A 27907-nucleotide genomic window follows, 5' to 3' on the forward strand; every position below is an offset into this window, starting at 1 on the left:
AAACCGTTTCATCTCGCTCGCACCACTTGTGTTTGCTGCCTAATCAGGTGACGTTATCGGCGCTATTTTTAGCCGGGCTTTCCCGAACAATTCAAGTGGTCAAACTGGACATTTGGAACGGACTATGAATATGGGGATAGCGAGGTAACATAAGTGGAAGTGCATACAATACATACATTCATTAAAAAAACACGTCTTTTCACGTGATGTCCCTTTAAATAAATGTATTTCATTATTGGGTATTATGCAACTTTGATACGTTGCTTAAATTCATTCTCAATTATTTCAAAAGGTATTGTTTGTGTTTTTTGTGTTAATTTATTTTTCATCAAATGTTACATAACTAATAAATCCGGATTTTCCGCTTTCCGTCTCCTTCTTTACTTCTGTCTATATTGTCGATATCATTTCCCAAATTTAGAAAAAAATATTAAAAATACTTTCAGGACAGATAAACCTTCGATATTTTACATATATCTCCAATGAATGACAAAGAAAGTATATTTTGGTCCATTCTCTTGAATTGAGCGTATTTAAGATCCATATTCCTCCGTTTCGGTAATGCAGCGCCATCGAAAATCGTACCGTGAATCTCGGCTATTGCGCGTCTTTAAATGATAAATAAAAATTATTTCCAGTCAAATTTAACTACCTATCTGTTACATGAAGCTTTATTGGGTTATAAAGAATGCATATATGGGTCCATTCTCTCGAAATAATGCCAATTTAAGGCCCATTGCCCTCCATTTCGGTAACGAAAATCGTGCCGTGAATTGCGTTATTTTGAAAAATTAATTTAAAATAGATGTAAACAAAATAAACGCCCAATCTTCTACATATGACTCCAGTTGGTGATGAAGAATGTAAATTAGGGTCCATTCTCTTGAAATAATGCAAATTTAAAGTCCATTTCCCTCCATTTCGGTAATTCAACTCCATTCCGGTCCATTTCGGTAAATACCCCAGCCCTCGTGTACAATTGTTAACAACAAACATAAGCTCAGTAGAATAACAACTAATATTATCAGACATCACTGTCTTTTGTCCACCGCCGCTGGGGATCGAACCGAAATTGATAGCATGTACAGTAGCAGGTCCAGTACACTCTGCCGATTGAGCTATATAGCTGTAAAGACCTATAATAGCTCTATTGACCTATCTGAAATAGGTCTTTTGAGCTATTTTTTGAGTAATTTTCTTTTTTAAGGAAAACAAAACAAAGTCGCTTTTAAAAGAAGATTGTATCATTAGGTGGATAACAAAAGACATTAAATATAAGGATTCTTTTTAAAAAATAATGATGTAAAAAAATCGGAAATTTTCCATTTATAAAAAATGAAAATAAACATCTAACTGTATGCTTTTTGTACTCAACATTACCTTAAACCTTATTGTTTAATGCGACATTGCTTTAATTTAATGAAAATTGAAATCTGATAAAATATAGCTCAATACAGCTATAATGTATAGGTGTATATTGCTATATAGGTCTTTATAGCTATATAGCTCAATCGGCAGAGTGTACTGGACCTGAGTAGTACAAATGACTAAGCGCGTTAGCGATCACGGCTACCGAGGCACCCAGACGATTGTATAAACAATATTTGTCCTGTGCCTTCGTTTTATAACACTGTCGCTCTGTGTTATGTTTCTTCCGATCTTTTTTTATTTTTCACAAAATCTTTTCTCCAAAAATCATTAAATAGGACTGTGTCAGTGACAGTGTCTGACTGTTACCTTTTCAATGTTGGACTGTATCAGTGACATATATATATTGAGCCTTGGAAAGTATTGACTGGCAACGTTTACAACAGTGTACATGTCTACACTGCTAAATAAGTATCCAGTGACACAGAGCTAGCTGAGAACATTCATAGGTGTGTTCTCCCATGGTGCCAATCAATATCACTATCAACAGGTTGGGGAAACCACCAACTTGCGTATAATACCCAAACTCGCCTATTATACGCCAGTTGGAGTATGGATTTGTTACTAAAAATAACCCAAATCGCTTTAACAGTAACTTTTGCAAGATATTATTAAAAATTGCATTCATTTACAGCAAGGTAAATAATATTTTGCTAAAAGATGAATACTGAAAGCATTAATGTATACTTAGAAACTTGATGCAACTTTACCGGAAATATTGTATCTATTTTTGGTACTTTCCCACATGCTAATAAAGTTCATTTTTGCATTTGTATTATGTTTCATGGCTGAATAAATGTGACTTGGACAAACAATTTGAAAAAGTTAAGATTAAACTTTTTTTGGATATTTTTAATAACAAATTCATGGCGTATATTATAGGCGAGTTTGCATATTACCGTATACGCAAGTTAGTGGTTTTCCCCGACCAAGATAATATAACAAGGACTCTGTGACACCCAAAAGCCTGACAGGATGCCAGTTTAGCTAAGTGAGTCTCTGTAATGCTTGTTTCTTTGATAAATGTACCATATTGCACTGTGTAAATCGTTCTTGGACTAGTATTTTGCATGGAGTTATGTTTACATATTTAATCAAGTTGTCATTTCATTTTGTTTCAGTTATCAGTGTCATGTTCAAGTAAACTAATACTGGAAGAATTGTACTGAATTGGTCAAATCACTGCAGTATCTAGCTGGGAAAACAGAAGGATAATGTTGACGCCTGCCTTTGAACTTCTTCAGGATAAAACATATCTAACTATCATTGTCAAAGCGCCATATGCAAAGGTAAGACACAATCACAATAAAAAATTGTAAGATCACTAACGTGTTTTCTAGAGACCAGGAAAATGCATGGGTATCTGTATCTATAACCTATGTTGCCTTTAGTTAGCTGGTGATTCTGAAAGGTTTGTGAAAGTTTTGCTAGCATGACTTCAAATTTTTTAGTTAACTTGAAATGCATTAAAATCCATTTTCAGGAATTTCTAGATTAACTTTTAATCTCCAATGAAGAACATTTTAGAGATTATTATTTATATTTGAGTATAATAACTCATATAATATGTTGAAATTATTTGGTTCTACATTGAATCAAACAGAAATATTTAATATTAAATTCCTATTAGTTTTAGATTAAATGTAACTTTCATAGTACTTCCATGTTTTATTTTTGTTTCTGTTTTTTTGTATCACAGGTTTCTGATACTGAAATTTTCATTGAGGATGAAGAAGTTCGATTTTTTTCAAAGCCATACTTCCTTAGGTAAGGTATACAATGTTTTAATATGCTACATATATATTATCATATTGGAATGTAAACCATTTTGAAAGCAGGTTGCTTAAAAATATTTGCGAAATAACATTGTCTGTATTGTAAAATATCACTGAACCATATGTAGACACCAATGTACTTTGATTTGTCTGCTTGTCTTAGATTGTGTTTTTGTTTCATTGATAGCTTATAATTTAAACAATGATTTTGTCACTCGCCCAAAATATACCAGATCTTTACAACATTGATATAGTTTTGTTACAGATCAGTCTCTTCATAAACATTGCTACACATATTTCAGTATGATATGAAGTAATTTGGGTATGATTTCTGTTTTCTAGACTGAATCTGCCAGGAAAGGTAGAAGAGGACGGCAGAGAGAGTGCTAAATACAACACAGACGATGGTATGTCTCACGTGTACTGTATGTGTCTCACGTGTACTGTAGGTGTCTCACCAGTACTGTATGTGTCTCACCAGTATTGTATGTGTCTAACCAGTATTATATGTGTCTCACCAGTACTGTATGTGTCTCACAGTATTGTATGTGTCTCACCAGTACTGTATGTGTTTCACCAGTACTGTATATGTCTCACCAGGATTGTATGTGTCTCACCAGTACTGTATGTGTCTCACCAGCACTGTATACTGTATATGTGTCTCACCAGTACTGTATGTGTCTCACAGTATTGTATGTGTCTCACCAGTACTGTATGTTTCTTGCCAGTACTGTATGTGTCTCACCAGTATTGTATGTGTCCCACCAGTACTGTATGTGTCTCACCAGTATTGTATGTGTATCACCAGTATTATATGTGTCTCACCAGTACTGTATGTATCTCACCAGTACTGTATGTGTCTCACCAGTACTGTCTGTGTCTCACCAGTACTGTAGGTGTCTCACCAGTACTGTATGTGTCTCACCAGTATTCTATGTGTCTCACCAGTATTGTATGTGTCTCACCAGTCCTGTATGTGTCTCACCAGTACTGTATGTGTCTCCCCAGTATTGTATGTGTCTCACCAGTACTGTATGTGTCTTACCAGTACTGTATGTGTCTCACCAGTACTGTAGGTGTCTCTCCAGTACTGTATGTGTCTCACCAGTACTGTATACTGTATATGTGTTTCACCAGTACTGTATGTGTCTCACCAGTACTGTAGGTGTCTCATCAGTACTGTATGTGTCTCACCAGTACTGTATACTGTATATGTGTCTCACCAGTACTGTATGTGTCTCACAGTATTGTATGTGTCTCACCAGTACTGTATGTTTCTTGCCAGTACTGTATGTGTCTCACCAGTATTGTATGTGTCCCACCAGTACTGTATGTGTCTCACCAGTATTGTATGTGTATCACCAGTATTATATGTGTCTCACCAGTACTGTATGTATCTCACCAGTACTGTATGTGTCTCACCAGTACTTTATGTGTCTCACCAGTACTGTATGTGTCTCACCAGTATTATATGTGTCTCACCAGTACTGTATGTATCTCACCAGTACTGTATGTGTCTCACCAGTACTTTATGTGTCTCACCAGTACTGTATACTGTATATGTGTTTCACCAGTACTGTATGTGTCTCACCAGTACTGTATACTGTATATGTGTTTCACCAGTACTGTATGTGTCTCACCAGTACTGTCTGTGTCTCACCAGTACTGTAGGTGTCTCACCAGTACTGTATGTGTCTCACCAGGATTGTATGTGTCTCACCAGTACTGTATGTGTCTTACCAGTACTGTATGTGTCTCACCAGTACTGTAGGTGTCTCATCAGTACTGTATGTGTCTCACCAGTACTGTATACTGTATATGTGTCTCACCAGTACTGTATGTGTCTCACCAGTATTGTATGTGTCTCACCAGTACTGTATGTTTCTTACCAGTACTGTATGTGTCTCACCAGTATTGTATGTGTCTCACCAGTATTATATGTGTCTCACCAGTACTGTATGTGTCTCACCAGTACTGTATGTGTCTCACCGGTGCTGTATGTGTCTCACCAGTACTGTGTATTACATGTAGCATATGTAATTGGTGTAAAATGCCACTCATTAATTATAAGAGCTTACCGTGTCCAACTTTTGTATAGCAGTAGTAAATAGTTTTCTAGATGTTAGGCATGTCAAGATTTAATTTAGAAAATGACTTTTAAGGTGAAATAGCAGGGGAAACTCTAATGTATGTTTGTGATATATAATATAAGTAACTGGTTTTATCTGGTGGTCTAAAAGCTTCTGTTTGGACTTATAATGATATGATCCTTTCAATTTCGAATTAACTCAATAGAGTCGATATAATAGGTTCTTGACTTTTAATAAAATAAATACCTCTACATATATATAGCCTTGTACAACAGCGTGGGGGTAGTGATAAGAGTAGAATACTCTTAGATAAATCCAGTATTGCACCATATTGATCTAGCGTTTTGTATTGATCCATACCTTTTGTATATACTACAGGTAGTTTCACCATCAAGATTCCCAAGGCAACAGAAGGTGAGGTGTTTGAGGGTCTGGATATGCTCACCAAGATATTGACCCCAAAAGGTCAAACCTCAGCCGAGTCTCCCCTCATACAGGTGCTGGGTAAGTAGCACTTATTAAAAGATTGACTGATTTTCTAGCTCATGTAGAACTACAAACATAAACATCAGATCATTTTTCACTAATAAGAACTTCATCATACATAGCACTTAAGTTAAATATAGAATTTAGTTTGGCAGAAAATTTACCTTAAACCATTTAAAGTTTGTTTAAAAAGTGTGTGTCTTGCAAAGTACTAGTATGTCCTCCAAAACAGGTTGATTCTACACAGAAATTATAAAGAAGGGAGATAACTCAAAAGCACTATATAAGAGAACAGATTAGTTGCATCCGGTAATTCTTGGGGCATAATTGTAGAGGGTGATGTCGTCTGCCACAACGTCACATTTTTAAAAGACTTTACTTTTCCCCATTTTACCTAAAATAATGTATTTTACTCCTGTTCTGTAAGATAAAACATACATTCCTCATAATTTCCATTTTGGGGGCATTTCACTCACTTATTGGTGTACAATACAAATTTGAGCCTTGAAAATTCAGCCACCTTTCTTCGAAGCTTGAGAATCTGTGCTGAGACAAGCTGGTACATTAAACTGATTGGACATTGACACAGCTGGATTAGTGGCGTCTAGCTAAATAAGCTAACAACTAACGCTTCACTGTATTGTAGTTAAACTCTTGTTATGAGTTGTGGCTGTATATTTGTACCAGATTCAGCCAATGAGGCTCCTAACCCCGAGGGCACAGATCTGGAGATAGATGAAGATTTTGATTGGCACATACATCAGAAAGTTTATGTTGAGGAAAATATACCTCTGGATGCTCCAACATATGGCTTTGCTAACACAAGATGTGGTGTATTTAAACGACTTCAGGTAGGTTTTAGCCTTCTCTCTGGGGATTCCTTTGGTTTGGTATAAATGTTTATTAGTATCTATCTTTGAAACAAAACATACAGTAAACTTTAATATTAGTATTTTACTTGTGAATACCAAAATAAACCTACATAATATTTATAAACCATGAAAACAATTTATTTTTTACAGATACAATACATCATGAACCTCAAGTAGTATTTACCTTACAAATACAAATTATGATATACCTTTTTTTTAACTGCAAAAATAGGTAAAGTTGTAATTAATTTACAAAATTATGTATAAGCCTTTGATATTACCAAGTTAGCTTAGAAGATATGATTTACCATGATGAATTCTTCTTATAATGTTAAAAATGTGCGTTATTAAAACATAGTGTATATTGTGATAGTATACATGTACCAGTACATATATATATACGCCTGGAAAAGAAGACGTTTACTTCGATCTATGTAGATTTTTACCCAGACAGAAGGACCTTTAGCTAAGTATATATATAGAATTTTTCCTACCTTGATGTATATGTTTTGTACAATTTTACCTGCACAGGAAGACATACTTGAAGTGGTCAGTCTCCCGGACCCAGATGGATGTGGCCTGACTGAACGGAGAGAGAAACGTGCGCAGTCAGAGGAGGACAAATTTGACCCAGACTATTACTTGTAAGGCCTGGTATTTCTGTTTCCAGTTAAACTCTACTATTTATGCACCTAAAATTGCATGTTGAAAATTCTTCCCCAAACAAAGATATCAAACAATTTGTATTGCATGTAAAAATGTTGTCAAAACATGTTAAGGTGTGATTGAAAATTTGGTCAGTAAAAGTGGTGAGTGTTTCATTGTGTCTTAGATTGGTTGGTTGTTACGGTTTGTCCTATTAACAGCCCAGGTCATTTAAGGATGTCTCCATGTGTGTTGTGCATGTGTTCATGTGTGCCGTAGGCAGGGTAGGTTAGTTTATTTACCTCGGTGTGATCCGATGCCCACTTTATAGAAGCTGAAGTTATACTAGTAAGACTTCCAAAGAATTGATACTGTATTTGAGTCAAAGTTACTTGTAAGTATACTTGAAATGTGACAAACTTTGATTCTCAAATCCATTAAAATGTAAAAGTGTTTGTTTATTACATGTATAGTGTTAGGATTGTTTGGTAGAAGTTACGTTTGCTGTAATTTTCATTTGCTATATTTATTCAAACAGAGCAGATTTGTATGAAGATGATGGCATACAAGATCTCATTAGTTATAGAGCACCATGGGAAAAACAGCTGAAGTCTCTGGAGCAAGGTAATAATTGTAGCCAAGTTAACTGGTTATACAAACTTTCACTTTGTAGGGCCATCTCCAGTCAAAGAGCTACTTTGAATGAAAAGGACAGCAGTTAATGTAATGTGTATACATTTTAGGAGTTTTTCTACAAAATTCAATTCTATTGGTGGTTTGTTGTATTTAACATAAAATTACGTCGGTTGCCTAATTTCCCAAAACTAACAAAATGACGGTTTGTTTTTTTGAAGAGAATTATGATATTGTTGGTGCATATGATATACTATTGTAAAGTAAATTTTATTGATTATTCTTCTTAAAAATTCTGACGAAAAAACAACAAATATATATATTCATTCATAAGACTTCTACAGATTGTTGAGTTTATGAAAATGACTGAAAGAACAAGCGAGTTCATTATAAACTATAGACCTGGTTTGGTTACTGAATCATTGGATTAAATGTGGAGTAATGTCATCGTAGAACTTTATTTTCAGACTGGAAAACATAATGTATGTTTCCAACAACAGGAAACTTTATTGTTTCAGTTTGATGTTTATAGGAACTTAAACTGTTTCACCTCTTACATGTTATTTTCATGCGATTCCTTGCACTTTTCTAGTTCTAATATAAAGTTTTTGTCTCGTCGAAACTAAGTAGCGGAAACGAGACTAAGGTGTGGAATTTCCAGCAGCTGCGTCAGCATTAAGTTTTTGCGTTTAAGTTAGTTTCACTGAAAGTATATATAAATGCTAGACCAACCACTCTTGGACTATAGATGTATCTTAGGTAGTTTATCTCAACCCATGCATCAAATGCTGGATGCAGCCTACCTTTCATGGACCATTGACTTTGTCAGCATCATTAACATTAAGTTTTTGCGTTTAGGTTAGTTTCTCTGATATGTACATTGATGGTCAAAGCGGGGCATAGGCGAGACATATTCATCTAGATCTGAATGGCTTGTATTTATTTGCTTTTCAGTAAAATTCACCGATTCTGAAAAAGAGAAGATGAGAAACCTGCCAAAAAAGGAATGTATCCTTGTCATTATATCTCACTAGTTTATCTTCATGTCGGGATTGTGTATCTATAGACTTATAAATGTACCATGAGGAATGTATCCTTGTCATTATATCTCACTAGTTTATCTTCATGTCAGGATTGTGTATCTATAGACTTACAAATGTACCATGATTTTGACAAGTACGTTGTTCGTTGTATTATATATATTTCATAAATTAATTTAAAAATCAAGTGAAGTGGTGTACAGCTGATCTCATTTAGAGTGGATGACAGGATAGTGGATATATTTCCATTTTAAATCAGAAGGAATATCTGCTGCTCACTCCCTCATCGTCATTTGAAATACATGTATAAAATGTATATAACACCAAAGTAGAGTGGACTGAAACACAGACTTTACTTGCTGTTTGATCTTTTTGTTGTACTCAACTGTTATCAATAATTGCCTGTCTTCCTTGTTTATCCCATGTAATGAGAAATACCCTATTTGACCTCCACATTTGAACCTTGACTTTGTGAGATCTATTGGAGGAGAAACAGCTGATAGGTGTGTACCTTGGCCTGGTGGATCTTTTGTTTGCCTACGCCTACAACCACCGCGCTACAGAGGGCGACGACAATGTAAGTCATTGCTAAGGGTAATAACTCTTAATTTTTTATGTTGTGGAAGTATTTTGAAATAGATGTTTAGTAAAAATTAGACGCGTAGGTAATTTCAAGCCTGTATATAATAAATTCATGCTGTTTGTAATTAAAAAAAAAAAAAAAAGAGATATCTGTACAATCCCTTTCTGCTTCAGGTGGAGTCAGCCTGGACTGTCTGTAACCTGAGTGCCACGTTATCATGGCTAGATGTAAGTGACTTTCTTAACTTAGATCTTAGTAAAATGGGGCATTGAAACCTGATTTATGTTTTGTTGGGAGCGAGATCAATTTTACGTCAGAAGTCTGCTTCAGTGAAACAAATTGTAAATTACAAATATATGTTGGAAACATTTCCTAAAACCAAAAAACTCAGATTAGTTGCTGGCCTAGCTAGTGGTGTCCCGATTAATTGATTTTGTCAACAATTGGTCAGTTAGGCCTATAAACTGATTAATTGACTGATTAATTGTCTACATTGATTTTGTCAACTATTGGTCAGTAAGGCCTATAAACTGATTAATTGACTGATTAATTGTCTACATTAATTGATTTTGTCAACTATTGGTCAGTTAGGCCTATAAACTGATGAATTATATTGGTCAGTTAGGCCTATAAACTGATTAATTATATTGGTCAGTTAGGCCTATAAACTGATTAATTGAACTGATTAATTGACTGATTAATTGTCTACAGAGTTCATGATCAAGTTTAGTCGGAATAAATAGGCCTATGTGTAAATATTGTGGAGTTTTCAATAGAGTAATTCATTGTTTCAAGCCTGATTCCTCAATAGATCCTTATAAGAGTTAAGTCGCAGAAGTCTCCTGATATTTACTTCTTTTATTTTGGCCTCATCATTAACTTACTTTTACTTTCAAGCATGTTCATAGCCACTTAACCCTTTCACCACTGTATACCATAATGGACTCATCCAGATCAATTCATGGTAGAGTCTACTAAAGTTACATAGGGTTGAATGGGTTAAGCCTATAAATCACAGATTCAGAGTTTGTAGGGATGTAATTCTTACACAGTATCGTTTTTTATTTGCGTGAGTGACTCCCAACAAAAGTGTGAAGGATTTTACAATGTATTTCTTTGAAACGTTCATTCATTGATCGTTTGTTTGTTAACGTAAACAAAGATTCCCAACACTACTGTTAGCTAGCTGTCACATGGCGTGTCATCTATTGGTGATTTCTGTCTTTTAAACAAATCCATCTAAAGAACTCCTTAAGTAATGATACATGTACTTACCCTGTAGCATGCAGAGGTGAAGGACCACCAAGTTGTTCAAAAACATGACCTTAATCAACATTCAACATCCAAGGAGTAATATTTAATATGACTCGGATCCACAATATTTCTACCAACTCCCGTTTCTGTTTCTAGGTAACTGATACAGGCCATGTGGACCTCTTGTATATTTACTCACTGTAGATACAATGTATTCTACTTCCTCTTAGATACTTAGTGGTACACTCAGCACACCATATGATAATCTGCTATGCACTTGCACAACCAAAATATATATATATTGTAGGTGTTCCACTCCCTGGAAGATGTGGTGGTGAGCTCGCTGCGGCGAAGTCTGTGCTACCCCCTGTACCGGCAGTGGGCCTTCTCCAACAAGGTTCTCACAGATACCTGTCAGATCCTTCAATTAGGTGAGTAGGACCAACAGTTGGTGAGAAGTTTCACAGCCAAGGCATTGCTATGATGAATATTTTATCACGGTTAAACATTGTATTGATAATGTTAATGATAATAGAAAAAATTGGACTTTGATTTTGAAAAAAAATCATAATATTTGAACTTCACAAAACTAATTTGATACATACTGTTTCAGCTTGTATAACATATTTAGTTCCCTGTCACTTAAAACTACAGCAGGAAATATTGTACAGTTTATAAAGGAAATCCCTTGTAGGTATACAATGTATAACAGCAGACTGAATTTCCATTGACTGCCTATTTGTGAATCTAAAATAGGATTTGAAGAAAATGAAGATATCGCTTTTGTTTAGAATGGTGCCCTCTATTTACTCCATTCAAAGCCACAGATTTTCTATGCAGATGAGGTGACAGTATATTAAATATAATAAATTTAATAAAAAAAAAAATGCTTCCCTTAGTGAATGTGACTTATATGCTTCTCTTGTATAGAAAAATAACAGTAGTATAGCAATATATATATATCTTAATTGTGCTTTGCACTTGTAAAAAAATGTTGGTATTCAGTATACTTTGGAAACATATATCTGGTACTAACCGGAAACCATTAAGTCACTTCTAGACATCACACTGTTTGTTGTTACAGGTAAAACAGGTGTGTTGAAGTGTCTACTCGAGATGAGGGATATCCTAGCCCATAGCTATCCTTATTATATCCTCAATGACCTGTACATCACCGACTACTGTGTGTGGATACAGACTGCCAGGTAAGTTATACACCTATATCATACATGTATTTACATATAAATAAAACAAAACACGAAGATACAGACTGCCAGGTAAGTTATCCACCTATATCATACATGTATTTACATATAAATAAAACAAAACACGAAGATACAGACTGCCCGGTAAGTTGTACACCTATATCCTATATGAATTTACATATAAATAAAACAAAACACGAAGATACAGACTGCCCGGTAAGTTGTACACCTATATCCTATATGTATTTAAATATAAAAAAAACAAAACACGAAGATACAGACTGCCCGGTAAGTTGTACACCTATATCCTATATGTATTTACATATAAATAAAACAAAACACGAAGATACAGACTGCCAGGTAAGTTATACACCTTTATCCTGTATGTATTTACATATAAATAGTTCTCAGTCTCTGTATGCAAATACCAGAAATAATGTTGTCTCCCCAAAATTCACCTAATTATCTCACCTTTTACGGCCTGTTCAAGATTCTACTTTCACCCCTAGGGTATGATTTCTTTGTCACCTCTGAGAGTATGACAGGTATCACATGCTATGACATCAGCAAAATGTGATTTTACAATCAGCTTTCGACAGGAGAGATCATGTACAAATCAGGATCATTTGAACAGGCTACAAACATTGATGGACATTGTTTTCATACTAATTTTGAAGTGAGTTCCTTGAAGGTCTAACCCAAGCAAGCCTTGGTTTAGACAATCAAGAGATATCACCCCTCGTACCTTCGCAGAAGGATAACATTCTGTTCATCACTCATATAGCTAAGTCTAAGGATTCAATTGTACTGTTAAGTATTGTATTACATGTTAGTGATACTCTTTCTTATTGTTTTGTATGTTTCAGTGATAAAAGACTTGCTTCCCTGACAGAGGCCTTATCCATGGTAAGATCAAAGCCTTGAAAATAGACAATAAAACTTCAGAACTAACAGTGACCATTCTAAACAAACAAATATCGTATCCTGTAACTTCCTTGTCTATCTCTCAAACGTTCAACACAATAACTATGTTCTCATGAACCTGTAGCCTTCATACTTCATACACTTATTGTTGTTCAATAGAACAAGCACGTCTTGGATTGCTACAAAAAAGCAAGTTCAAAATCTTAGTTATTGTTAATATAAATAATTGTTTGATTCCTTCACTAATGGAGTACCCTGAAGACTGCATGGTTCCCCCTGTACTCAAATATGTAATTATAAATAGGAAACCATTAAACTTTCTGTTTATACTATTTGAACAATAAAATGCATAATTCAATCTTGTTTTGAGTATCACTTAGTTCTTTGACTATCATGAAGGTTATCTTTAGATGTGTTTTTGATTGTGTTTAAGACTTTGCACAGTGATTAGTTGTGTAATATAAACAAACTCCCATAATGATTCTTTTGTAGACATACATTTTTACAAGTGTTATTTTTATCATTGAAAAACAGATGTACAGTTAGACTGTTTAGAAAACTTAAAAAGACACATATTAATCTTGTAAGATTGTTTAGAAAACTTAAAAAGCACATTTGTCGTTGTCATTCAGTTGATAACTGCATATAAACTGGTAAATATGCTACCAAAATTATACAAATATTATTCATCATAGACTTTTTATGCCTCACATGTAATGTTTCGTCCTATCAGACAATACCCACCATTTATTATTTGAAAACACATTCAAAATCGTGAATATCTCTCTTTGAAAGTTACGGTGGGGAAGCTTTTTGACAGTTATGTTGGAAGAATATCTTTATTTTGTAGATATACCTTTCATTTTTTATCCCTAAGTTTGATAATATCAACTTGTGGGAAGAAAATATAAAATACAGGTATTGTGGTATGAATTAGTGATTACACTATATATTTTACAGACCAGTTAACCACAGAATGTGAAAGCAATTATCTCCCTTTTTTCCATTCAGATGTCAGTAAAAAAAGACACGGTTGGATTAAATTTGTGTACACTTGAAGCAGAAGCTGGCGAGGAAAATGACAGTAATGTGGATGTCATCACAGAAAGTGTGTCACAGATCAGCTTACACCCCCACAAAGGTGTTCTCCTCTCTACCAGTAATAACACCAAGGATAGTGACGATGACAGCACAGACTCAGAATCCAGTAGTAGTGAAAGCACAGAAACTGATGATGAAAGCACAGAAACTGATGATGAAAGCACAGAAAGTGATGATGAAAACTCAAAAATTGGTGATGAAAGCACAAAAAGTGGTGATGAAAACACACAGAGTGATGATGGAAATAAACTTGTTGTTAAATATACAGAAAGTGAAGACAGATGTGCAGGAAATGACAATCACAGTGAAAAATATGACGAAGACATACAAATTGAGGGAATGAGAAAAAGTGAAAATGTTATTAACAAAAATAAAACCAATTTGACAGAAGACATTAAACAAGCAAATGAAAGTCTTGCAAAAGATGAAAGTTCCTTAATTAGTGTTGTTCACATGGGATAAAGATCTACTATTCACATCCTGGAACAGCCTGACTGACCACAAAATAGTAAAAATAAATACATGAAAAATAAAGTTCTTAGTCTAATTATGTCCAGGATTTGTTTGTTGAAAATATATTCTACTAGTATTTTTAGTATGTAACTTGGAAAGCAGATATACAGGACACAGTAAGGAAGCATATGTGTAGTATCTTGTAAAAAAAACCAAGTAAAAACATTAAGTAGTCAGAAAAAGGTTGTGTTCTAGAAAGTTTAATGTTTCGTGCATTGTCGGGGACACCTTTAAGTCGAGAGTAGTACAGCTGTACATATATATGTAGTATTCCAGAGATAATCAACAGGGCCCTAGAAAGAGAATCCAGTTGAGAGAAAATGATAAGAATTACATATGAAACGGCCTATAACATGACGACTATTTAACTAACCTAGCTATAAAACAGTCTATGTCATCAAGACTACTTACTGTTCGGAGAAAGAATAGACCATTTGTATCCCTATGCCTGTTGTAAGAGACGACCTGTGTGGAGGCCTCTACAGAATATGGTTGTCTTTGTCTTACAAATCTTAATAATCTTACTTATCTTACAATTTCGGTGTTGTATCCCAAGGAACCTGCCATCAAATGGCCTAAACTGTTGTGAGGATGTTAAACCTAAAGTACTACCAATATGTATCACAACCAGTAAAGACCTACCTATAAAACAGGCTATGACATTGGTAGAAAAGTTATGTATCACAACCAGTAAGGACCTACCTATAAAACAGGCTATGACATTGGTAAAGGGGTTATATGTCACAACCAGTTAGGACCTACCTATAAAACAGGCTACGACATTAGTAAAGGGGTTATATGTCACAACCAGTTAGGACCTACCTATAAAACAGGTTTGTACCACAACCAGTAAAGACTTACCTATAAAAAAGGCTATGACATTGGTAAAGAGGTTATATGTCACAACCAGTAAAGACCTATAAAACAGGTTATGACATTAGTAGAAATGTTATGTACCGCAACCAGTAAGGACTTACCTATAAAACAGGCTATGACATTTGTAGAAAGGTGATGTATCACAACCAGTTAGGACCTATCTATAAAACAGGTTATGACATTTGTAGAAAGGTGATGTATCACAAACAGTAAGGACCTACCTATAAAACAGGCTATGACATTGGTGGAGGGGTTATGTATCACAACCAGTAAGGACCTATCTATAAAACAGGTTATGACATTTGTTGAAAGGTTATGTATCACAACCAGTAAGGACCTATCTATAAAACAGCTTATGACATTTGTAGAAAGGTGATGTATCACAACCAGTAAGGACCTATCTATAAAACAGGCTATGACATTTGTAGAAAGGTGATGTATCACAACCAGTAAAGACCTACCTATAAAACTGGCTATGACATTTGTAGAAAGGTTATGTATCGCAACCAGTAAGGACCTATCTATAAAACAGGTTATGACATTTGTAGAAAGGTGATGTATCACAACCAGTAAGGACCTATCTATAAAACAGGCTATGACATTGGTAGAAAGGTTATGTATCACAACCAGTAAAGACCTACCTATAAAACAGGCTATGACATTGGTAGAAAGGTTATGTATCACAACCAGTAAGGACCTACCTATAAAACTGGCTATGACATTGGTAGAAAGGTGATGTATCACAACCAGTAAAGACCTACCTATAAAACTGGCTATGACATTTGTAGAAAGGTGATGTATCACAGCCAGTAAGTAGTGGTTGTGATACGTAACTTTTCTACCATTCATACTAATCAGCCAGACGGAAATGTTTAGTAAAAGGCTATGACTATCAATGGCGAAACACAATCAGGAAGTGTTAGACAGACAACTAGAACATATTTATATAGGTTCAACTGGAATTTAATGAGCTTATCATTTAGCCGGTAATTAACACAAAAAATTTTGAAAAATATAAATTAGTCAATTGAATTGACTAAGAAATGGGAGGATATGAAGAAAAGGACTATTTACTACAGTATTACAATAATAGATACCACATCTTCTTAGGTTTTATTTAAGCATTGTTTTGACGCACGACCCACTCGGTGTTTATATGATGTGATCTGTCATATATGTCCTTTGCTGAACCTTGTTATATAAACCAAATTTTGTTTTTGTGTTATTGTAATATCATTGTGTTATAATATCACTTTTGTGTTATTGTAATATCATTGTGTTATAATATCACTTTTGTGTTATTGTAATGTCATTGTGTTATAATATCACTTTTGTGTTATTGTAATATCATTATGTTATAATATTACTTTTGTGTTATTGTTATATCATTGTGTTATAATATTATTTTTGTGTTATTGTAATATCATTGTGTTATAATATTACATTTTTTTGGTTATTTTAATGTCATTGTGTTATAATATTACACTTGTGTTATTGTAATATCATTGTGTTATAATTTTACTTTTGTGTTATTGTAATATCATTGTGTTATAATATCACTTTTGTGTTATTGTAATATCATTGTGTTATAATATTACTTTTTTGTTATTTTAATGTCATTGTGTTATAATATTACTCTTGTGTTATTGTAATATCATTGTGTTATAATATTACTCTTGTGTTATTGTAATGTCATTTTGTTATAATATTACTCTTGTGTTATTGTAATGTCATTGTGTTATAATATTCCTTTGTGTTATTGTAATGTCATTGTATTATAATATTACTTTTGTGTTATTGTTATATCATTGTGTTATAATATTATTTTTGTGTTATTGTAATATCATTGTGTTATAATATTACATTTTTTTGGTTATTTTAATGTCATTGTGTTATAATATTACTCTTGTGTTATTGTAATGTCATTGTGTTATAATATTACTTTGTGTTATTGTAATGTCATTGTGTTATAATATTACTTTTGTGTTATTGTAATGTCATTGTGTTATAATATTACTCTTGTGTTATTATAATATCATTGTGTTATAATATTACTCTTGCGTTATTGTAATATCATTGTGTTATAATTTTACTTTTGTGTTATTGTAATATCATTGTATTATAATATTACTTTTGTGTTATTGTAATATCATTGTGTTATAATATCACTTTTGTGTTATTGTAATGTCATTGTGTTATAATATTACTTTTGTGTTATTGTAATATCATTGTGTTATAATATTACTCTTGTTTTATTGTAATGTCATTGTGTTATAATATTATTTTTGTGTTATTGTAATATCATTGTGTTATAATATTACTTTTGTGTTATTGTAATATCATTGTAATTGTAGTTGTAATCCTGTCTCCAGATTATCAAACTTCGTCACTTTAATCCTGTCTCCAGATTATCAAGCTTCGTCACTTAAATCCTGTCGCCAGATTATCAAGCTTCGTCACTTAAATCCTGTCTCCAGATTATCAAGCTTCGTCACTTTAATCCTGTCTCCAGATTATCAAGCTTCATCACCTAAATCCTGTCTCCAGATTATCAAGCTTCGTCACTTTAATCCTGTTCTAGATTATCAAGCTTCGTCACTTTAATCCTGTCTCCAGATTATCAAGCTTCGTCACTTTAATCCTGTCTCCAGATTATCAAGCTTCGTCACTTTTATGACATTTTTTGGTTTTAAAAGTACATATAGAAATACGGTTTGTGTAGATTATCTTTAAATGATCATTTAAATGCATTTTTTCCAGATATAATAGTTATGTGGTATATGTTATGAAAATAAATTCAAATTTTATTGTAATGCGTTATTAAGTTAAGAAGCTTTAAAGGATTATACAGCTGAGTTTACTTCCTGTTGGGGTGTTTATTTTTACCCGTTTCTTTTCTCGCTCCTATTACGATATTGTACGTATTATTAAAGGTCTTACAAAACATACACGTCATCGCGATCGTATTTTAAATTCTTTAAGATTTCAATGAAATGTATTTCGGTATTCACCTCGTGTTCTGTTGACGATATATGTCGGAGAGACATATAGTGGTTATCACAACTGACATCCCCTTGTATTTTGATGTCGGTTCGGTTCCTGTTGCTGTCTTTTATTATTGTCTTTGTGTTCCATTTCTATCCTTTAAGTTGACTCTTTGGTATATATATTTATACTTAACTCAGCGATACAATATTAATCACGTCCTCTGGAAACATACATTAAATTTTTCAGAAATTAGATTTTGGCCCACATCATTGATCATCTATCTAATGTTACAGTTAACATGCGGTATTTTCACATTACTAATGAGATCATGTAATCGACAAGTGATGTAAATAATAACAGTAATTGGTCTATTTGGCCCAATGCATATTTTTTGTATCATTTAAAAACAGATATCATACATCAATGCATGTTTCAAGGTGTTTATTCCAACGAGGTGAGATATTTATAAGGCTATGAAAGCAAAAATAAACGTGATCTTGCTTGTAAGTGATCAGAAATGTTGTCGACATTTACATACTGTAATAACATTCTACCTAAGTCTCTATAACTACCAAGTTAAGCGACTGTGCCTATGGTTGGTATTGTTCACTATGTATATTGTATTGTAAGCACCTAGGTAATTTATTTATCTATGTAATGTTTTAAAGAAAATATGGTTTGCTGCTTGAGTCTACACTTTCAACTTGTGAACGACAAAGTAAATATTTATCGATTTAGGCCACAGGTTCAAATATTGTGTCAAATGTATCCTAGACGTGAGGATCAACCTACAAGGGTATTTCGGCAGATGAATGTTTCACTGAACATGTTCGACGTTCTAAATATGTGGGCGTATCCGGATATTGTGTCCCCTATTTACCACCTTACTTACGATAAACGAACACTAAAGGTCCCATACAATTATTGTATTCGACTTATTTGACAAATTTTCGCTTGATAAATGAAAAACAATTTAACGAGGTTTTCTTTATATTGTTTACGACTGTATTGTTTTATTTCCTTAATATTTGATCCAATGCATTGTATACAGGTAAACGTAATACATACCTTTATCATTTATTAGTAAGACGTAATGACAAACCTACATACATGATAGAATTATACAAATCAAGCCTACATACATGATAATAAAAATAAATTATTTAAAAAAAGGTTTTTATGTACATTATTTATTCGTAAAGTAACCGATTAAAATTTCAAATTTATTATTCATAAAAGAATGAAACTACATATCAAGCAACAAATATTATTCAATTATAGCCTTTGGCTGAGGTCGATACCTGGATTTATCGACCCGAGAAACGATATATTGACCCCGGACTGCGTCCTCGTCCAATATGCCTTTTCTCGGGTCGATAAATCCAGGTATCGAAAGAAGTGAAAGGCTACAATTGTTTTATTATTTTCATAACATTGATGTAAGCAATCTGAAAAAAAACAAAAAAAACCTTCGGAAGCGGGACGATGCATTGTTTGGAGACACGTCATAATTCTATTTTTAGAAACACCCAGTCCTTCAACAAAATCACGCACTCCAAGTCAATATCGGTTTTTATCGGTGGACACGTGATGCACTCCTGGCCAATCACTTGTTGGGAATAATATGAAAAAATAATAATACATTTTATAGGTGTCCTCATGTATTTACTATTTTGACATACAAAATGACTGTGAATGCTGATTAATGTTCCTCTACATCCCTTAAATGATTGTAGACTCCTTTACAAACAGTGACAAACAGTCATTTTCTACTGCATCAACAATGGTTATCATTCTATACAACATTTACAGTGAATAAAGCCAACGTCTATTTGTCTAACAATGGTCGTAGTCATTTTCTACTTCATCAACAATGGTAATCATTCTATACAGCACTTACAGTGATTAAAGCTAATGTCTATTTGTCTAACAATGGTCGTAGTCATTTTCTACTTCATCAGCTTCGTACCGGACATGTTGTTTTCTTAATTCGTCATAAACTCCGTCATCAAACCCATTTGTGTGGGCGTGTCCTATCCTCACGTGGTCGTAGGGATCATCAGTCGTGGTGGGCGTGCCGTTGGCTCTAGGTTTCGCGCAAGTCTCCGTATTGTCACTGTTTTGCAATCCATTACCACAGTGAGTCTCCATGTGTTTTACAACTTTTGAATCATCTGTGATTTTATCTAGAACGAAATAGTTATCATTGCTAGTGTGGTCTTGATTTTCAATTGTTGAGTGATTTGAAGATACATTAGAAGTCTCTCTGTCATCTGCGGTTGTTCCAACATCGGATTTGTCAACTAAAAAGTAATTGTCGTCTACTTTTCCTGAACGAGTGTCGTCTGTTTCTGTTATTTCTTCTTCGTGGTTTCGTTTTACACCAGGTTCATGTTCGTCTGGTGTCGTCTCTAGTACAAAGTAGTTCGCAGTCTCATCCGTGTCCTGTCGCTTAGTGTCGTAGATGGAGTTTGGCTTCTCTAAAACAAAATAGTTACTGGGATTGTCCAGTTTGTTCTTCATGTGACCTGTCTCCTTTTCGACCAAATGTTCCATCACAATAGCTTGTTCCTTTTTATAGTTGTATCCATGTTTCGGGCTACCCTTATCCAAAACAAAGTAGCTACCGTCGGGCGACGTCGTAGCGTTAATATGATCCTGCACATTGGGGTATTGACTTTCAGTGTTAACAGTTTGTTTCCTGTCATCAAAAGAAGCGTAACAATAGGTATGCTCCTCGTCGGCGGCCGGTTTGGCAGGAACTCCCCTCGAACTCTGAGGATTGTCTGGTCCCGGATGTGTCTGGAAAGTAGTTAACAGAAACATACCCTGTGTATTATTTTTGTCCAAAAAAGTTTATCATATACCCAGGAACTGATCACGAAGTTGTCTTATCGATATATATATATGAGTAAATTTATTTACTTACAAATATAAAAAAAAATTCAATATATATATATGTGACTAGATTCATTCCATTACATAAATGCTATCGATATACATATATGATTCGATTAATTGATTAACAAGTATAATCCACGACGCACAATAGCCGTGTAATTGTTCAAGTAATCGACTTGATGCTACAAAGATGGTAATGGAGAGTCGTACCTTGGGATGTAGTGTAACGTCTCCATAAGCAGTGTTATTGATAACAAACTCTGGATTTTCTGCTGGCTTTCTTCTGGTATAAAATAAACAGTTACGAATATTAACTAAATATGACTTGTGACTTTGGCTTAATCTTTTTTTCTTAATCTTTAATGTAGATATAAGAAGTAAAAGCAAAACTTTCAATTATGGAATCATCGACAAATGGTCATGAAGTGTTTGCTCGCAATGTGGTATAATCTGATTCAAAAACTGCTGTTTTTGATATTGGTATGCACAGTTTCTGTTATTATTTTCGTAATAAATGGACATTTTGTTCTTGATGTGATGTTACCTTCTATTCCGACGGAGAACAATAATAACAATGATACTGATTACGACAATCGAGAGAACCAACAAGGACACAACAGCAGTGATGGTTGGTACATGGTCAGAGTCTGTTTGACTGGCTGTAGACCTTCCTTCAGTAACTGTTTGTGTAGAGGCAGAGGAAGTAAATACGCCCGGGCTATTGATTCCTGAAATATTGTTTATATTCGTCATGACCCCTCTTAGAAGATAAGAAATCAAAATTTATCAGCAACATTTCTTTGTTTTTATGCCCTTTTTAGTGTGACTTATTGATTTCACATCATACCAATTAGTTTTTTTCTTATGGTGTGATGTAGTAGTTATATAACGAACAAATACAGTAAGAGCTGCTTCACTATCGATTAATTACCATATTTTATATTTCAAAATACTTATATGCATTGATATTCTCTCGAGTGCAGGCACTCATTTCATAAACCAGTGCTTGGTATTGTGATAAATTTCACTACAACAGCAATAGAAGTGTGGCTCTCAGTTTACAGTAATTGTACTGGAAAGTGTGACACATTTTACTTCAACAGTAAGTACTGCAGGGTGGGTCACAATTAACAGAATAATGTTCGTGAAGTAATAACCTTCCTGCTTCTGAACTTCCATGTGTATGGGGAGATGATTGGTAGCAAACTGAAAACTTTGTCGGACTGAAAGTAGGCCTGCTAAGAAATCATGTGTTATGTTGCTAGCTTTCTACGTGTTACACATACATTTCTTAAAAAAAGCAAACTTACCAGTTGTTGACGTTTTAGGCGTTGATGTACCTTTCTCTAAAATGCTATCTATTGTTGATCTTGTTGTCGACGTGGTAGGCGTTGTTGTTCTTTCAGTTGTCGTGGTAGGCGTTGTTGTTCTTTCAGTTGTCGTGGTAGTTATAAACACTAATAATAAACATAAGGATATTTTTTATTATGATATCATACCAAAATATTCTGCCCGTCACTATGATGTAAAATGGGACATTTATTTCAACTCTGCTGGGATGAATTTGTTTTAATTTGTATGATGTAAGTGTAGCTTAGGCACTTACTTGTACAATTCCGTATCGAATAACGACAGCATTGGTCGGCGGAAGAACACGTGGTGGTGGTTACAAGATAGCATGTGACATCAAATTGCATTTTTGAACAAAAATCTGACCAGGTCAAATAATCAGGTTTCTCAAATTGAAGTGACTGGCGGTTAACCCGGTAACACGTCAATGAATTGTCCTCCTGGCCAGCTGCAATATTAATTTATAATGCTAAATCATATTTGCATAACAATGTATGTCGTATGCTACGATATTGCATCAACGTTTACATATCATAACAAATTGTATTTCATGAGCTTACTACATTTGTATAATCACGTTCTACGTTAAATAAAACACAATGATCAGGAAACTAAATACATATGGATATGCAGTGTGTTCACTATCAGTTAGAAGTATGATAATTCAGCTAGCAGTATGACACATACAAAACAACCCACATCACGGACAAGTTAATGGTCAACATAAACATTTGAAGTGAGAAATAACAAATACGACATTAACAACTGGTTCAGATCGTTACCTTACTCTCTAAATGATTGTGTATCAAGCAGTTTTGACTGTTTTCCTCCTAAAATTACTAATCGTCACACGCGAATTTTTCTATCTAGGCCTATATGATAAGAAGCTTTAAAGGCATTAGCGACGAAGTGTAATTGTAATTAATTTATAACCGCGACTCAGTACTCGGTAAGCAGTAAAACATAACATATAGAGGGGCGGTAAGGCTTGTGACTGTATACTGATAATATATGTTGATTTCGTTGTTGTTCAATTGGGCATGTTGTTCATTGTTTTCATAGTCAACAATCCTCTATTTCCCTAATGGTTAACAAGGTGACCGGGGTTTGATTACTCGATCGGACCTGAAAAGAAAAGGGGTCATCTGCCCGACCACGTTGGTTTTCTCCGGGTACTACGGTTTCCTCCCACATTAAAACCCCCTGCGCGCTGATATCTGTTGAAATAACTTGTTTCCTAATTATTGTAAAATAAATAAAGTAAACATTTATTTTCCCTTTGGGTTGGGACCCATCAGATGAACTGTATCCCGAGGCCGCAGTTCTTTTGGTGGATCCAAATTCCTCGGGAAAATATTTTTGACCTGACTGATAAGGTATGAAACGACTACATACTGTTATGTAACAGCAGATAAAAGTACACCTACAAATTAACGGATTGGCTGTCGTATATATACAAAACAAATATCAATAGCCTACTAAGTCTTACATGTATGTTGAGCATTACCATAACAACATGTGTCTAGCTTTTCCTACCTGTCGTAGAGCACATAAATCTAACACAATCATTACAAAAGTAATCAGTTGAAATATATTATCAGAATCAGTTAATCGAAACAAGTATGAAGACCGTTGTAAAATTATTATCATTTTTCATTATTTTAGTTATGTTATGTTAATTCAAAATTTCTTACCATCAGTATCACAAACTGCAGTCATATTTAGCGAAACAGTTGTGTTGAAATTTTCGCTGCTGCATTTGAATCTACATCTTGAATCATTTCTGCAAGAAAAAAATCCAATGTAGCTATTTTGTCTCCTACACGCCTGTTGTTGCATACCTGAAAAGAAAAAAAAAGCTTTATGGTAGATAAAAGAAAGGCTCCCTCTAAGTATTTGTATCTTGAAAGCATTTGGACATATTTTCCTTGATGTGACGAAAATGTCCATGTTTATTACTTTAAAAATTCTTTAGTTTCCTGAATCGTCATGGTCAGTGTGTGTGTCCATGCTGAAGAAAAAAGGTAAGTTTAGCATGTAAGTGCACGGGACCAGAAGAAGCCGAATTGGGTGTAGGACATGGCATTGTGCATTACTGTGTTTATTCCCAATTTATTGACGTATGGATTTGGCTCGCAAAACTGGCGTAACAAATTTTACCTGTGTTTTAAACCCACCATCATCAGATGGTTGGCTATTTAAATCACCCTGCGTCCGCAGTTCGTGGTCCGTTTGTCCGTCATTCCGTCCGTCCTTAAACAATTCTTGTTAGCGCTACTTTTCAGAATGTACTGGAGGAATCTTTCTCAAATCGTACGTGATGGTTCCTCATGATCATGATATTTGCATATCGTTATTTTGGGACTGATCGCAACACCAAGAGGGCCGACAGCCAGCCATCTTGAATTTGAGAATGAAAGTTTGTTAGCGCTATTTCTCATAAAGTATTGGAGGGGTATTTCTCAAATCCCACATATAGGTTCCCCATCGTCCTTTGTTATGCATATCCTGTCACAAAACCAAGATAGCCGACAGGCAGCCATCTTGAATTTTAGAGTTAAAGTTTGTTAGCGCTTTTCCTAAGAAAGTACTGGAGGGATCTTTCTCAAATTTCACATGAAGGTTTCCCATGATCCTGATTTTGCATATTGTGTTTTAAGACTGATCACAAAACGAAGACGGCCGAAAGACAGCCATCGTGAAAATGAGAGTTAAAGTTTGTTAGTGCTATTTCCAAGAACTTATTGCAAGGATCGTTCTCAAATTTCACACGAACGTTCACCATGACCCCCTAGTTATGCATATCGTTTTTTGGGCAGATCACAAAACCAAAATGGCCGACAGGCAGCCATCTCGAATTTGAGAGTATGTTTGCTAGCGCTGTTTTTCAGAAAGTTCTGGAGGGGTCTTTCTCAAATTGTACATGAAAGTTTCCCATGGTCCCTAGTTACGCATATTAAATTGTGAGACAGAAGGGAAACCAAGATGGCCAACAGACGGACATCTTGAATTTGAGAATGAAAGTTTGTCAGCGTTATATATCTCAGAGGGTTCTTTCTCAAATTTCATATGAAGGTTCCCAATGGTTCCTAGTTCCGCATTTTGAATTTTGGGGATGATTGGAAAACCAAGATGGCTGGCAGGTGGTCACATTGAATTTGGGAGTAAAAGTTGTTTAGCCCTATTGCTCAAAAAGTGTTTGAGGGATCTTTCTCACATTTCACAGAAGGGTTCCTCTTGTTCTTAGTTATGCAAATCAAATCATATCCGCCTGCCATCTTATTACAGTTTAAGTTTGTTATCGCTATTTCTCAGAGTTTACTGAAGGAACTGTTCTCAAATTTGATATGTAGGTGTTCCTTGGTCCTGAGTTGTGCATGTTAACTTTTGAGGTTGATAAAAAGACTGATTGAGGTGGCGGATAGGCAAACTGATCAAATGGATAAGAGAACAGAAGAGAAAAGAAGAGAAAAGATCGAACTGACATAGAACTAATGAAGATGGTACAATGATGGGCGCCAAGATCCCTCTGGGATCTTTTGTTATATTGTGAAGTGTAAATGTGCGATTTTCTTCAAACATTGTATACTGATTACAGGGAATTTGACTTGTTTGTAAGAAGGGGATACCCTATCACTTGGTTTCTCTTGTCCCTACTTTTTTGTATATTTGTCATTGTTGTTCAGACGCTTTTATTACACAGTGCTCACTCTTTAAAAAAGCACATTGTATTACCCCTCAACTCGGTCATTAATGTACCGTGCCTGTGGTGATAAACATTAACAACCATTTTGTTGTTTGGTCCTTGTTTATAATATGCGTTAATGCGCTTCATGAAATGATATAATATAATGTTATGATATAATATGTGGTTTTGTGATACCCACTAAACCATAACGTTGTAATGTTATTGAAGTTACTTTGATGTTGTTGCCTGCATGTAAATGCTTGCTATGTCAATAATAAAACAACTTGTATTTTGTCTATTTTATTTGCTGGTCTATATTTACATTTAACGGTGTATACTATTAACTGTTGGGCATTTATGTGAGATATATCATTCAATTGTAGGAAAAGTTTGTTACAAACTTACCTGTTACATTGAGTATGTTACAGGATGGTTTACAAGTGAACTTTGGGTTTTCTCTCCATGTAGAACTTGCAGCAGTGTAGTTGGGTTCGGATGATGTCGGTGATATCACAGTAGCGCGGCCTGTCGCAGACCAGGTAACTATGTATGTCGTGTATAACATGTACACATGGAGTGCCCGACGCCACGGACATAATTCTGTAGATAGAAACGAAACAACGGACGGTACAAAATGGCTACAATGCTCATAGGATAACATACCATGATAATATATCCCACCCAATGAAATATACAACACTGTTATGGTGTTATGTAATATAACCTGTTATCTATACGACTCTTTTTGATGTTAGAATACACAAAATATTACATGTCATATATCCGATGACTGTTGGTGTTGTGATATACTACATGATATATACATTTCGTTGTGGTTTATAATATACAAGATACTGTAACTGATAGATCAGTTTTTAGCTGCATCATTCCAATACAATAAATATAATATTTCGCTACTTTTGATCCTAATTAATAAAATGAAGACTATACTCACTACACTGTCTCCAGGCACCCATCATGTCGTGTAAACTTCCAAACATAAACATTTACATATGGAACATGCTACCAGGAAGTGTTTAATAAAGTGAGTCGTGGTTTTCGTTATACCTGGGATCATTCAAGGGCTGTATTTTATAAAGCAGACTGTAATTAGATGTTTTCTGTGTATGTGCCAACTTCGATGCTTCTCCGATGACCCATCATTTTAATGAAAAGAAAAAATATCGATTGTAATCTCCAAAACGAAACAGGAAGAAAGGTAAAAATATACCGGACGTAATTCATGAAGACGATACCACCGATTATACCTCTTTCATGTCTGTTACTATATTTGAATGAATTAAATAACGGTAATGCGATAGATCTCAAAAGTGATATGTTCTGTATTAATTGTTAATATAAAATAGTTTAACAAGCAAACTCCGGAATGTACACATGGTGAGAACGGGAAGTAAGAATGATACGATTAGGACAAAGTAGTCACGACAACAATAGACTCAAACAATTCTTATCTAATTACTGCCCCAGACAACCAAACATTAAATAAATCAGAAGTGCTGAACCGAGTAATTGTTAATGCTATAAAAGACTGTGC

At 34.5% G+C, this 27907-nt stretch overlaps 2 protein-coding genes across 5 annotated transcripts in view; one reads left to right on the forward strand and one right to left on the reverse strand.

Annotated features, from left to right (window-relative positions):
• LOC110441475 (protein SHQ1 homolog) overlaps positions 1–14570 on the forward strand; it is a 22836-nt gene extending 8266 nt beyond the window's left edge. Inside the window, exons 1-15 of one of the 2 annotated variants that reach the window (XM_021484634.1) lie at positions 2360–2419; positions 2550–2717; positions 3128–3195; positions 3546–3610; positions 5672–5797; positions 6467–6630; positions 7183–7295; positions 7835–7920; positions 8884–8937; positions 9446–9546; positions 9726–9779; positions 11114–11237; positions 11891–12011; positions 12878–12917; positions 13947–14570. In XM_021484634.1, coding sequence (XP_021340309.1) covers positions 2643–2717; positions 3128–3195; positions 3546–3610; positions 5672–5797; positions 6467–6630; positions 7183–7295; positions 7835–7920; positions 8884–8937; positions 9446–9546; positions 9726–9779; positions 11114–11237; positions 11891–12011; positions 12878–12917; positions 13947–14498 — 1743 coding nt within the window. In that variant the 5' untranslated portion in view covers positions 2360–2419; positions 2550–2642 and the 3' untranslated portion in view covers positions 14499–14570. Of the gene's footprint in view, positions 1–2359; positions 2420–2549; positions 2718–3127; positions 3196–3545; positions 3611–5671; positions 5798–6466; positions 6631–7182; positions 7296–7834; positions 7921–8883; positions 8938–9445; positions 9547–9725; positions 9780–11113; positions 11238–11890; positions 12012–12877; positions 12918–13946 lie in introns of those variants that run through there. The other variant, XM_021484633.1, reaches the window with a different exon arrangement.
• Positions 14571–20013: 5443 nt separating this feature from the next.
• On the reverse strand, positions 20014–27533 carry LOC110441477 (cell wall protein DAN4-like). 3 transcript variants are annotated; one of them, XM_021484636.1, is made up of 8 exons: positions 27308–27533; positions 26758–26952; positions 24359–24505; positions 22921–23112; positions 22625–22771; positions 21859–22042; positions 21525–21594; positions 20014–21215 (listed from the first exon to the last, which is right to left on the reverse strand). In XM_021484636.1, the coding sequence occupies exons 1-8, from the start codon at positions 27357–27359 to the stop codon at positions 20340–20342; spliced, it is 1863 nt and encodes a 620-aa protein (XP_021340311.1). In that variant the 5' UTR covers positions 27360–27533; the 3' UTR covers positions 20014–20339. The 3 variants fall into 3 exon arrangements, with proteins under 3 accessions (XP_021340311.1, XP_021340310.1, XP_021340312.1); XM_021484635.1 differs by having other exon boundaries at positions 21525–21597; positions 27308–27532; XM_021484637.1 differs by lacking the exon at positions 27308–27533 and having other exon boundaries at positions 21525–21597; positions 24359–24447; positions 26758–26844.
• Between the last annotated feature and the right edge of the window lie 374 nt (positions 27534–27907).

The sequence above is a fragment of the Mizuhopecten yessoensis genome, unplaced genomic scaffold (assembly GCF_002113885.1).
Source record: "Mizuhopecten yessoensis strain PY_sf001 unplaced genomic scaffold, ASM211388v2 scaffold715985, whole genome shotgun sequence".
In the NCBI taxonomy this organism is placed as follows: domain Eukaryota; kingdom Metazoa; phylum Mollusca; class Bivalvia; order Pectinida; family Pectinidae; genus Mizuhopecten; species Mizuhopecten yessoensis.